The sequence below is a fragment of the Periplaneta americana genome, chromosome 3, assembly GCF_040183065.1.
Source record: "Periplaneta americana isolate PAMFEO1 chromosome 3, P.americana_PAMFEO1_priV1, whole genome shotgun sequence".
NCBI lineage: Eukaryota > Metazoa > Arthropoda > Insecta > Blattodea > Blattidae > Periplaneta > Periplaneta americana.
In genome coordinates, this window is record NC_091119.1 from 60,622,892 (window position 1) to 60,637,573 (window position 14,682).

The following is a 14,682-nucleotide window of genomic DNA, read 5'->3' on the forward strand; positions in this document are numbered from 1 at the left end:
CTTGAAAGGGAGATGGCAGAGGGGCTAGCAGATAAGTTTGTATGGGAGCTGCTATTTGAGGTAGTAGGGGAGCTGGTATTTGAGATAATAGGGGAGCTGGAATGGGAATTGGCAGAAGTGCTTTCAGAGGTGCTGGTATAGGTTCTGGCATGGGAAGTGGTAAGGGGAGATGTCAGAGGGGCTACCCTGAGACCTTTGGTGGGAGGTATGTATACAATACCTGACCAATCTTCTGATAACAACTGGAACATTTCCGCCATAACTGCAAGAAGTAAAATGAAATGCATGTCATTGCATTCACTGGCACAATAATAGCGTGAGAATTCGTATGCAACTGCATATTTTTACTGTCCATTTTCAAGTCATATAAAATCATTTTTTACATGTTTTGAACGAATGTAATGACGAATATTCAGAATTAATTGTACATATTTTTGCATATTTCAGGTATTCCTGTATATAATAGACTATTGAGCATGCAATGTAGCATATTTTCAGTATTTTGTGGAAAAAGTCCCAAAATTATCATATTTTGTAAAAATAATATTCTGAATTTTTTGTCAGCAAGTAATATTTTTATTTTAACCGTACGTACTTGATGACGTAAAATTCCTTGCATATGCAGTGTGAGTGTGGAGAAACCAAAACAAATACACTATGCTTATGTTCCATTGTGCTACGGTAACAACAAGAATCATTCCCAAACACCTCTACCTACCTGAGTTAATCATCATCACCCATACAAGTATTACGCCATGTGAACTATTACGATCTCAAAATAAAGAGGAATATCTCCCCATCTCTTTTTGAGACGCCCCAGAGATCTCTTCCCTTGGAGTTGTAGTGAAGTATAGCTTTTGGGATTCTGTGGGATCTCATACGTCGCAAATGGCTCATCCAGTTCTGAGAGTTCTATATGAAATGGAGTACTGATTCCAGAACGAGTTCTTCCATTACTTTGTCGTTGTGTTTATGGTTCCATTTTGTATACCATGCTGTTCTTGTATGTATGTATGCATGCATGTATGTATGTTTGTACGTACATACGTACATACGTATGTATGTATGTATGTATGTATGTATGTATGTATGTATGTATTTTTTTTAATTTAGAACACATAAACGGCATGCTCCGTTACTCGTGGGTAACACTACATGCCTATCTAAACATTTAACTAAAAATCATTATAAAATACTTAGTCTAGCCTAACATGTCCTTTCGTTATCTATACATGATTTAGTTTCTCAAAGTCTATTGAATTTACAAATTGTATGAAACTGTTTCTATAGTTATTTATTAATCTATTTTCGAAACTGGCCAGTTTTCCCGTTTTAGAACACTATTCACTAGATTCTCTCTTTCACTCACTATCACTTGGCATTCGTAGAAGATGTGGTCCACAGTCTGGTTCCCTCCATTGCAGGGGCACATTGGAGAATCTACTATCTTGAAGCGGTGGAGATACGATCTTGTTTTGCCGTGTCCTGTGACTATTGCAGTGAAGTTGGGTGTGGGCCTGATGTTTGTTTTTAATCTGTCATTGATGATTGGGAAGAACTGCTTGGTTTCTGCTCCTTTTGTTGTCTGGTTCCATTGGAGTTGCCACTTTTCTGTGCTCTCTACTTTTATGCGGTGTATTATTTCCTTTCTCGGTATCTTCGTGTATATAATTTGTAGATTGTCTTGTTTTGCTGCCTCCTTAGCGAGTTCGTCTGCCAGTTCATTTCCGTAGATCCCTATGTGAGCCTTCACCCATTTTATGTGAATCGTCCATCTATTGTCTTCAAGCTGTATGTATGTATGTATGTATGTATGTACGTACGTACGTATATATGTATGTATGTATGTATATATGTATGTATATGTATGTGTGTATGTATGTATATGTTTATATGTATGTGTATGTATCTATGTATGTATGTATGATGTATGTACGTATATGTATGTATGTATATGTATGTATGTATGTATGCACACTGCAAATGGGTAAGTACCCGGTGGCAGTGGTACCCGCATAAATCTCATTTCGTTAGCTGTCATTCTACTTTCATCCATCCGCCTTATGTCCATGCTTCAATACCATAACAGAGTACAAAATTTGTTAAAGGCGTATTCTAGTGCTTTTCTGTAGGAGGCAAGGTTTCATTACCCTGTTTATTTTTTTCATAGTTTTGGAGTAGGCCTACTTTACAAGTTTGCTCATTATTTATTCCCAAAATATAGTCAAGATAATTATGTAAAAACATTAACTCTTCCTAAAATTTTACCTTCTAGACATATTTTACTAGGAACAATGTATGCTCCCAGAAGGCCATTGCTTTGTCCTTTTTCTGTATTTATTTCCATTTCATTTTTTTTTGCAATTATATTTAAATTACGTACTGAGAATTGTAAATAATTTTCTGTAGATGCTATTAAAATTAGGTCATCTGCAAATATCAATGAACATATTTTAATTTCGTTTTTCTGCAACTGACCATGTCGCATTTGTTAATGTTGATAAAACCAGTGCAGTCAAATTTAGTACACACAATAGTGCTCAGGTTTCCTACAGTATTCGATTAAATGGAACTCATCTCAAAGAATCTATAAGCACAAAGTTTCTTGGTTTAGAATTGGATAATCACTTGAACTGGAAAACGCATATAGAATGTATTACTCGTAAATTGAGCTCTGCCTGTTATGCATTAAGATCCTTATCTACTATTGGTGATATAAACTTACTTAAAATGTCATACTTTGCATATTTTCACTCTGTAATGAAATATGGATTAATATTCTGGGGTAACTCGTCTGAAGCTAAACACGTTTTTGTTTTACAAAAGAAAGCTATAAGAATAATGGCCGGTGTGCATAAAAGGACCTCATGTAAAAATATTTTCCGAAACTTAGAAATCTTGACTTTACCTTGTGAATACATTCTTTCCCTAATGATGCTGTATATTAAGAACCAAGATAAATTCAGTACTAATCAAGACATTCATCATTTTAATACAAGACATAAATCAGATCTTCATCTACCCTCTGTTAGTCAAAGCTGTTTTAAAAAAGGAGTTCGCTATTCATGTATAACAGTCTTCAACGCACTGCCTAATTATCTTAAAGATTTGAAGAACCACGAGAAAAGGTTCAGAAAAGAATTAACCAAATTTCTACATACTCATACCTTCTACACAATTGATGAATTGTTTATGCTTGTGAATTGAATTATTCTACTTAAATGACATGTACAATTTTATATAGCTCAACTAAAATATGTTTTTATATTGACTTAATCTGTTTACTATGTATTGTACTTTTTTGTTTAGCATAACTGATGAATTGTATGTACTGTAAATTGAATAGTATACTGTATAGGTCAACTGATGAATTGTTTAAGCTTATAAATTGAATTAATCTATTTCATATGAATTGTATAGCTTAACGAAAATAAGTTTGTAAATTGAACTAATTTGATTGTATATGTTTGTATAGTTTGGCTGATGAATTGTATATGTTCTTAAAATGATTACTAGTCTGTGTAGCTCTACTGATGAATTGTATATAGACCTACTGTAAATTGAATGGTAATATGTATAGCTCAACTGATGAATTGTTTATGATTATAAATTGAATGAATTTACTTGATATTAATTGCACAAATTTGTATAGCTTAATGAAAGTATGCTACTTTGTATTGTATATATTTGTATAGTTTTGGCCGATGAATTGTATATGCTTTAAATTGAATAGTAATCTATATAGCTCTACTGATAAATTGTTTGTGTTTGTAATTTGAAGTTGTTTGCATGATATGTATTATCAATTTCTGTATATCACAACTGGTTGAATTGTTTATGCCTTAAATTTAATTAACTTGTTTTGTATTATACATATAGCTCAACTTATTAATGATCGTTTGCGTTTGTAAATTTAATAATCTGATTGGCTATGTATTGTATATTTTTAGTAGAGCCATCGATGTAGCTCAGTCGGCAGACTCGCTGGGCTGCTGATCCGGAGCTGCGTTCGGGCTTTGGTTGGATTCCCCTTTGGTCTTTGGTTTCTTCCGAGGTTTTCCCCAGCCGTGGGACTGAAGCAGGATGGTCTATGGCGAGTCCTTGGCATCAACCCCTTTGATTTGATTACCCCCCTTTGATCTGATTACCTGGTTGGGTTTTTCCGAGGTTTCCCCCACCAAAAGGCAAATGCCGGGTAATATTTTGGCGAATCCTCGGACCTCATCTCATCTCACTACATCTCGCCAAAATGTAAAAAATTGCACAAAATTGTAAAAATTGTAGAAAATTACTAAATTGTAAAACTATAAAAATTTGTAAAAATTGTAATTGTAATATTGTAAAATGTTGACTTGTTCCACATCTTAAAGCTTCATTGCTCATGTAAGATCTATAGAATAAAATAAATGAATGAATGAGTGAATGAATCTCCATTTCTGAAGAATTTTATTCACTTGCATTATAAACCGGAGGGAGAGACCGCAATCCTGTTTTACTCCTCTGTTAATTTCGTGTCATTCTGAGGTCCTATTATTAATTTTAACTGAAATTAAATGTTGTCCTCCCTGACTTAAAAATCCCATAACCTCTTTTTCTCTGTTTCACTTATTCTCAGTTGGCATTTTTTGTGAAGTTTATCTATAGACACTTTAACATCTGTGGTCATATCACGTGTACAGGATCTTTGGGTATGTCACTAAGTCGTGGACTTTTGTTCTGACTCTTTTTTTTGTCTTATGGCTTATGTTCATGTAACTGATTTAGATTTTGTTTTAATGTTTATATATTGGTGATTAAGGAGGCCATTAATAATAGTATGTAAATTTCCAATCGTGCATGTGCCTTCGTGACTGAGGAAACAATGAGAAACCTCAATCAGATTGGTTGACCACGGGGTTTGAACCCGGGACCTTCCCAATACGAGTCTCAAACACTACCGCCTGAGCCAAGTCACTCGGTTTTCTTTATTGCTTATCCATTTCTTGTAATTGCATTGTTTGTTAGTTACAATTGTAACAATAAACCTTACACTACAGTAGACTACTAAGACATGCTGTGTTGTGCAATGTTGTTCAGTTGTGCAATTACAAATTCTTCAGAGAAAATTTTGTCACTCTTTTCATTCAGTATTCACGAAAAGTAAATCATGCGAAAATTTCGGGGCACTGTAGTGGAACGTGACGCTTTTTATATTGTAATAATGGTGAGGGTGTGCCTTGCTCCAAAACATGACGGACTTTCTTCCTGGAATTGGTAAATCCTCATAAACTCCCATCTTCTCCTCAATTCTTAGGCTCGTGGCAGAAATGAAATAATATGGCAATGACATCAAGAATTGGCAACTGAGCTAAGTATTTATCCCTTGCTCGTTCCTTCACTTAAGTGATGAAGAGTGTGAGAGAAGGCCGATTATCCGCAGTAATAGCAGACGAAGATATAATTATAGCAAGTGTAGCCGTTGTTATTATTATAGGCAGTTTAACAAAAAGAAAGTTAAAAAACAAAAGACAATGGTGACAAACGCCATCTACGAAAGTCGCAATCGATATGGAGACTGACTTCCTTCATGATTTACGTCGAATTGAATCGGGACAGTTTCACAACTTCTGTCACATTTCAGAAATAGACTTCGAAATATTACTGTGCAAAGTATGGCCATAACATTTCCTGGTTCATATATACATCAATAAGTTTGATGACAGCTTCTTCAGTCCTTTCGAGTTTCGACATCCTGTTGCTGAAATTAACCTAACTGCTGCATTCTGCTATGAACTGCAACAAGTGGTAAATCCCGTCGTCTGTGCGGTTTCGAGAACTGCTGTCCGAGCTCGACATCCGCTTGCCTACAGTTCGTACACTGGAGTACACCACCACTCCACCGTGGACTATGCGACGTCCCATGTTTGACGTAGGCCTAAGTCTGAGCCGATGTTTTAAAAAATTTACACCAGCTTTTCTTTACAGACTTCGTTTTCGTGAACTTTTATCACAGTATCCAAATTATTCATTAGTTTTTACTGACAGATCCCGAATAAATTATTGTGTTGGTTGTTCCTTCATTGCGAATGGACAGATATTTAAATATAAATTGAGCCAGTACACCAATGTTTTTTCCGCAGAATTATATGCTTTTTATAGAGTTTTATTGTTTTTAATTAGGCAACCCCGGGGTAGATTCCTTATCTGCTCCGACTCTCTAAGCGCCATTGACTCCCTGCAGCGTCTGAATTCTGATGTTCCGCTTGTGTTGAGAACCCAGGAACTTTTCCACACTCTTCTAACCTCTGACTATGAGATTGGAGTAGTGTGGACTCCGGGTCATGTTGGCATTCCTGGAAACGAGGCAGCGGATGCTGCAGCAAGGGACGGTGCTATAAATGGGTCTGAGGCAGTGGCGGCTGATTGACTGAGGCAAGTGAGGCCGGGCCTCAGTCACTTGGCTTAACTGAAATCAAATTTTGTGTTTTTATATAATGTATTAGTTATTTGAATGAAGCATATATCGCTGTAGAAGTATTTAAAAACTTTGATGTATATAGACCTGTTTTGCAGTAAAATTTGTTCCTGAGGCCGGGATCGCTCGTGCCGGGTCTGGCTTGTGATGTATATAGACCTGTTTTGCAGTAAAATTTGTTCCTGAGGCCGGGATCGCTCGTGCCGGGTCTGGCTTGTGATGTATATAGACCTGTTTTGCAGTAAAATTTGTTCCTGAGGCCAGGATTGCTCGTGCCGGTTCTGGCTTGTGATGTATATAGACTTGTTTTGCAGTAAAATTTGTTCCTGAGGCCAGAATCGTTCGTGCCGGGTCTGGCTTAATGCATTTCATGTCCTTTCGCGGGCTTTGAGTTTACGCTTAAAACGTTGTAGCTGAGGCACAATTCGGCTGGCCTGGTCAGGTTTCTCTCGTCCATCCATGGGCCGGCCTCAAGGGTAGAGTGCGGTGGGAATAGCAGTGGTGACTTGTCTTCCTAACTAGGCCATAAATAACAAAATTCCAGCTCTTTGGCAGGCAGAAACCCACTTAATTCTCTCCCCTTATGTCTCAGTTTATGACATAAGCGAGGGTGTTCTACTATTGTACTTCGTAGTACAGTAGTGAATCTGGGTCAATGTTGTTATGTATTTTGGGAAAATATAAACAGAAACAAATGAGAGAAATAATGCTGGTGCAGTTAATTCATTGTTAGAGTGTCCTTTTTCGAGAAGAAATAATACTAAAAGAAAGGAAGTTTCAAATAAATAGAGAGACTACCGAGATACCTACGACATTGCTGATAATTTTTCTGACACATAATCTTAAAACGCGAGTTTCTATTGCATCCTAGTATGGGCAACATAAATGGTTATGTGGTAATGTGATGCAAAATAAACTTCTCTTGGCCTTGTTTGTTGCTGTCGAAGGAAAAAAATAAAAAGAAAAGAAAGAAAGGGGAATTTCAACACATAATATGGGATGCTTCATCACACTGAAATAATCACTGAAACTCAGAGCATGACAGCTTATTTGGTGAGTGAAATTATTATTTTTCATTGATAGTAATAAGAATAGACTAATAATAATAATAATAATAATAATAATAATAATAATAATACAGTAATAATGATATTAATAATGCAATAACAATAATAATTAATATCATAAACAAACATTTCCTATCGGAGACACTTAAACTAGTTGTATCTGGCCTCACCGAGGATTTTGATCACCGGCCGCTACTGGTCTAGGTGTATTGGCGTGAGAGGTGGCAAGATATTAAAAATTATTTGAAACATACGTTATGGTGGCAATGGGAAGGCGAATGGTCTACACAAGAGGGAAATAAATTACGAAGAATAAAGAATACTGTTCGCGTATGGGATTCGTCCACACGAGCGTCACGACAAGAAGAAGTTTTACTCACCCGGATGAGGATTGGCCACTGTCATCTGACGCATGGCTATCTCCTACGTGGCGAGCCTCAGCCGGAGTGTGATCTATGCCATGTTCCACTGACTGTGGAACATTTTTTATTACAGTGTAGAAAATACGACCGTGCCCGTCGGCAGTATGGAATTCGGCCGACTCTACGTGACACTCTTGGAAATGATTTTAATTGTACAAGTGCAGTTCTGAGAGGTTTATCGAATACAGGACTTGACAAGGTGATGTACTTTTTTAATGACCCATTTTACTTATCCTCCGGACTCTTTACATCCGGATGCATTTTTTAGTATACGATTTTAACAAATTTGACATTCGCACCTTTTACATCCTTACATTTTATAAATGCTCCAGACAATTTATTTCTGGTGGAATTTGTTTTATTGTTTTGTTGCTTCTTTTTAAATACTACTTAGGGTCTGAGAACTTCCCACTTTTATGGTTTTTATGCTTAACCTTGTTGAAACTGCATTTGTTTGCCTCGTTTTAACCGTGACAACGCTTTTTAGTTCTTTTAAGCATTCTGGTTATTGTATTGTGTTCGTGTTTAGTGAATGATTTTAGATAAGGGCGCAAATAGCCATAGTAGCTGACGCGTCCTGTTTAAACCTCACTAACCATCAATCCCCCTAGTGAGAAGAAACTAACTAGGGGATTGTAAACAAACAGAATAATTAAATAACATTATTTCATGATATGGATACTCCACTTGAGGTTGTTCCACGTTAATTTATCTACATAGGCCTATTTCTCAATAAAGTCAGCTCTTCTCTCTTTGTGGGTTGTATAGGCTAGTGGCCTATATTGTACAGAATTCCTAATACAGTGCGTGTTCGCCATCACGTCGCGACGACCGACTGGCAAGCGGCAGCAGCGCGGCCCTCACCGGGCACTCGGTCGGTAATCGCGGGCGTCACGGTGAAGATGCACTGTAATAGTGTGTATTATGATCATTTGAAACTACAATATTAAAACTTTCGCTTATGGACATGCTTGTTCAGCAGCTTCATAGTCAGCGTTGAAATCTCTGGTCGTAAGGTTAACACATCATAACTCTAGATATATCCAGTGGTGTCATTCTAATTTTTTAACAACCGATTCTCTCCCCTAATGACCGAAAATTTGAAAATATTAAATGACGTAATAATACACATAATGGAAAACTGCAATCCAACATGTTCTTGCATAACAAAATTATTTTCATAATTTAAAATTTTGACTCGCGTCACAAAGAAGGTGAGTAAACTTCTGACACTTCATGTATGCGCTCACCGGCGGAGCATCGCCTCATATAAATTATCATACCTACTATACTATTATATGCACAAATAGCATTATACTATATACAGAAATTAATTAATAAAAACAACAAAAGCAAGAAATACACGCGTTTATAAGTACAAGGTAGACACACGCGTTTCTTACTCAAAAACAAATGATGTTTCCTGGAAGTGCGGCAGCGTGGGTGGAGTGCTATTCTAACATGCGCAGAGTCTTTTTTCCTTTCTCCCTTCATTACTATCTTCAATACAATAACGGCAGATATTATAAAGTGTGAGAAGTCCACAGAACAGCACCAGCTAACTAGCTTTGAATATCTGTCCACACCGATATATTATTTGAAATATTTCAAGATGCCCCCAGCCAGGAATAGGATAAAGTGGCGCTTGTTTGTTGCTGCCCTATGCTCCACATAAGTAGCTAAAGGAAATACTATTCTATCTGAAGATGAATCTGCACACATACTTATACAACATATTGTTACATCACGTTAACTTAAGTACAATGAGGCATTGACGAAGATGAAGAATAGAAACAGTTTCTTCTTCAACTTTTACACAAACACCAACAAAAGTTCCCAACTCCTTCAAAAGCTGCTCCGACTTTTTTTCTTTTACTGTGTTACAGATTATAAACCTCTCAGCCCTGGTATTTTTAGTGAAATTTTTGTGCTTATTTTATACATTTATGCATGATATTAGACTTGTGGGAATTTTACTTTTTGAAATTTGAGTTTTTTGGCCCTCACCGCCATGTCAAGGCATTGGAAGAACCTTGTTACCTACTAGCAAACACATTTTATTTTTAATTAAAGAATTCTCTATTTTAGATCTTTTGTGTGAGATTCTAGATCTAGAATCTTGATATAACTAAGTACTTTATTGAGAGTATCGAAAGTGTTTTGCGTGTTTAATCTTACAGTTTCTAGTTGGACTGCGAGAGATTCGTTATCATGTGTCTCTGGCAGATTTCGTATTCTCTCAGGAGATAGAAGTTCCTTGGTAGGCGATCTGCTGCAGACTGGATCCTGTTGTTCTCTCACCAGGGATAGCTCGGTTGAAACATGACCATCAACAGTCTTCCTGATGATAAACATTTCTTGCATAGCAAGATGGAGGATCCACCAGAGCATTGCCTAATTTGAGACAGTCAAGGTGAAAACGTCAACTACAGGGTCCCAATTCACTTCAGACCGCGCACCTCTTAGCTTTACAAACCACTCACTATTGCTCGTGTAGTGTGGATTTGTACGAAACTGGCCTCGCACCTCGCATGAGTCGGTTCTTGAACAGCCAGCCTTTAGAAGACTTGATGGAACGCTTTCAGTTTCATTGCACTACCCTGATTACTGTGTGGGATTTAGATTCAAACATAAGCGCAACTTAAATGATACCGACTACTGCCGACCCAGCGACCATGAAGCATTCTGAATTGTCAATACTTTTAATGAAAAAAATCTATTCCATTAAAAATGGAGTAAAAATTGTAGGAGTATTAAAAGAGGAAAATAAAGTATCTTATTAATGTGCTTAATAGTTCGGTATATTTTGTAGTTGAAAGTCTATTTATGTTTTGAATAATAAACTATGGTTCATGTTGTGTATGTAGTATTAGCTCTCGAAAGGAAAGGGGATCGGTAGGCGACTCCCAAAGTAATTGCAGACCGCAAACGTGATATAGACGGGCCAGTTCAAAAGGGAAACAACTCAACATTTAAACTTTTGAGAAAAGTGAAGTTTAAAGCTTCATGTTGCTGTGAAACATACAAACTCTAATTTGAAACTTAGAGCATATTATAAACATGATTTGAATTTGGATTATGTTAAACGATTCTTTGATTTTTCACAGCAACATAACGCTTCAAAATGCAGATTTCCCAAACTTTAATTTTGAGTTGTTTCCCTTTCAAGCTGGGCCGGCGATATTGTATTCCTGTTCTGACTGGCTGCACACTTGGATAAGAAACAACGATTTAATAATATGATATGATTATGTTTGCTGTCGTATTGAAAATCTAGAGAATTTCATGTAAAATGTTAAATTAATGTTCTTCCTTTCTGTCAAGAACTTAATTTGTTTTAAATTCAAACATTTCAGAATAGGTTCTAGGAATTGCGACAAATTCAACAAGTGAATCTGGCGACTGGTGTGAACTGGCTGAATGACACCACTGGATAACTGTCCTATTTGCTACCAATAAGAATTCAAGTCTTCTGAACTTGTGCACAGAGTGCGTCGATATCCAGAGTACCGAATCCTTAGCGCTGGAAATGCCGACAATTCAGCCATTTTTATTACAGCTCACGCTATTTGCCACATGCATTTGCATGGGGAATGAATGTAGCCTAAATCAGAATCAAATATTTTAAATTTTAAGGGCAACTGACACTGATCTAAATTGAGTTTTACTTTAAATGGTACTATCCCAAGCGTTTTGATATAGAATAACAATGGCGACCGACTAGCTGGTAGTGCTACTCTGGGTATCAACGGATTCTGCTTGTGCATGGCTGAAAGCGCCACTAACTTAGAATTTGAACAATTACTGTACCTTCGTATGGCTTTATGAAGTGAAAAAGATTGCACTCTAGCTTCACCAGGTTCCTCCGGCACTCCTCCATGATGTTCTCCTCCCACTCGGCGTACTGGCTGCTGGGTTCAAACAAGTGGTCGCTGCTCGAGGTCGGTGTGGCAGCGTGTACCATCATGGGTTTTGGCCACTCCCGTGGAGTTGATTTATGTTGACCTAAAAGGCATTGTAATTCTGAGTTGAAATCTTCATAATACACTGATTGCTGACTATGAAGAGCATAAATAGGTAGGCTACTGTCCAGCCGAATGGTTATGTGCATCCCGGTTTGCCCCCCTCGTTTCTCCTGTCCCCTCTGCAAGAGCTAATTGCTAAGCTGTGAGGCTCTTCTCTGCAAATATTTGCATTACGGAATTGTAAATTTATGTAGTATTATACATTTGTTTAAAATAATTTAAAGAAAAGGGCCCTGTTAAGTAAGTGTCATGTGATTTCCCCCATTTTCACGGCCGCGTCACATAACCACTCGGACGGACAGTAGCAAGACAGCATGTACGTCACCACAGTATTAACATTAAGTGAATCATAAAAGTAAAGTCTGTAAAGGAATCAGAAAAGATGAAACACTAAGTAACGGTTAGGCCTACTTCTAATATAGGTATAACCTCAAACAAAAATTAATTCAGGGAACTGAAATAACGGACTTTTATTAAACATGAAATTAATTTATTGATATTCTTTTATTTACAAATGGCTCCTAAATGTTGTGTGCCCGTGTGTACCAAAGTGCTATGAGTGTTATGTTACTGTTTCCAAATTTCCAATTGAAAAGGATAAGTTCTGTGGCTAGAATCTACTAGTCTACCCCAAAATGTCTTCACGCCAAGAAGCATTCAGTTGTCTGTATTAAACACTTTGAAGTAAACGATTTTTACCTAGTAGGCCTACATGTTTCTAGAGACAGAAGGAAATGTGCAAGAATACCTTCGAAATACATGGATATTTAAAGAAACAAGGATATTTCCAGGTTTGCCGGAATGATTAGATAATCTTATTATTCAACAAGAATGAACCCTGCTAATAGGTGGCAGAAATACGTTCACTGATTTGAGCAACAACAAATTAAGTAGTTGCAAATAGACAAAATTAATTCGTTTGGTGAACTGTGTGACATAGATACTTTAAAGAAGATAGCAGGTCGATCATTAATGTCATGCAATGTTTGTGTACTTCTTGTTGATTAATTTTGAAGGCATTAAAATATACGACAATTTATCTGTGTAATTGTGTGTAAGTAATCAAAATGATATTCACTGCATCACAGAGACGGTAAGTGCAAACATGAAATACTGCGGCTGCAGTATCTGTACTGTTGCGTTGAATGGGGGCAAGCTTGTGATTATGAATTAAGCAACCATAAGGCAAATTCCTGCATGACGCAATCTGCAGTAGATTCTGTAATGTAGACTGCGATTACATAGTAAAAAAATGTTCCTTTAAAAGAAGAGAAGGGGAATAATGCAACAAAAAGTAGAACATTTCCTAAAAAAAAGACCAGTAAACAATAGAAGACCAAAAAATGTAAATAAATGCAAAATAAAAGTAAGCTGTATTGGTTCGTGTTGAAATGAAACCAGTTTATATTGTATCCTGCATTGTCTGTGATATCAATGAAAAAATATGATATTTCACCAACTTCCGAGCCCTATCATCACTCATCAACTCACCACTATTTTCCCATCTCACTTCTGATATTCCTATCACATCCACTCTGTTTCTTTTCATTGCTTCCTTCAAGTTTTCCAACTTACTTGGTGGAATTGGAGTCTTGACATAACACGTTGCAGTTGATCTTCTTGTCGATCTTGTTGTCCATCTTCTTTTCTTCTCTCCGTTGGATTTCGTCATGACATGTCCTTCCCCAGTATCCCCCACCCGGACATCCGATTGGGGGGATAGTTTACGTCCGGAGTTTTTTACCAGGGAAAGACTCATCATGCCATTTTTTATCATATTTTTTTTGGGATGTAGGAAAATGCGGAAGCTTCCCACTGCTTTCCGCACACCACTCTCTCTTTCGCATCTTAAAAGATCCCAGGGGGCCCCAGCGTGGAGGTGAGGAGAGTGGATTTGACTAATTAGGCCCTCCGGACTTCACCGAAATTCACCGCAAGGGTTAAATATCAGTTCCATCAGGGTTTTTGACTTGATCAGAGACCGCGAAATCCCAATTAGCCTTTGCCCCCCTCTTATTGAGTCTAAAGCATTATAAAGATCATCAGTGTGAAAAATCAACTAAGATCCGTCGGCCTGAGTAGCGTAGTCGATATTAGGGCAAGCCTTCTGTGCTCGAGGTTGTGGGTTCGATCCCGGTCCAGGTCGATGGCATTTAAGTGTGTTTAAATGCGACAGGCTCATGTTAGTAGATTTATTGGCATGCAAAAGAACTCCTGCGGGAAAAAATTCAGGCACACTGGCGACGCTGATATAACTTTGGCAGTTGCGAACGTCGTTAAATAAATCATAATTTTAAATTTTTCAACTAAGATCCTTGTCGAACATAACACCAAGAAATTAGTCTTCAAGGATGATTTAAGATTGAAGTAATGTGACTGAAATACTAGTGATGTAAAATTAACATTATTACTAAAAAATAACATGATTTTCTATCTGCATTAATAATAAGATTGCTAGAACGACATCATTTTTAAATTCACAAATACCATTAATTAATTTTCAGTTTGCGCAATACCTAGATGCGAAACAAGGACAAGATGAATTCAGTTTCTATGAAGATTAAGCAAACTAACACTTCAATATTACTAATTCATGTAGTGATAAGAGAAGTTGTGAAACAAATGTTAAGTAAAAGTCGTGAACTGAATATAATTTATTTAAGTAATAATTATAGGATTAATAGAATTTTGAAAAAAAAAAGTTGTAACTTCAA

General features: G+C 36.9%; 1 protein-coding gene across 1 annotated transcript in view; it reads right to left on the minus strand.

Annotated features, from left to right (window-relative positions):
• Positions 1–14,350, minus strand: part of LOC138696073 (uncharacterized) — a 15,296-nt gene extending 946 nt beyond the window's left edge. Inside the window, exons 1-3 of the mRNA XM_069820598.1 lie at positions 13,544–14,350; positions 11,754–11,948; positions 1–262 (exon numbers count right to left, since the gene is read on the minus strand). The exon at positions 1–262 is cut by the window's left edge and continues 946 nt beyond it. Coding sequence (XP_069676699.1) covers positions 1–262; positions 11,754–11,948; positions 13,544–13,745 — 659 coding nt within the window. The 5' untranslated portion in view covers positions 13,746–14,350. The remainder of the gene's footprint in view (positions 263–11,753; positions 11,949–13,543) is intronic.
• Between the last annotated feature and the right edge of the window lie 332 nt (positions 14,351–14,682).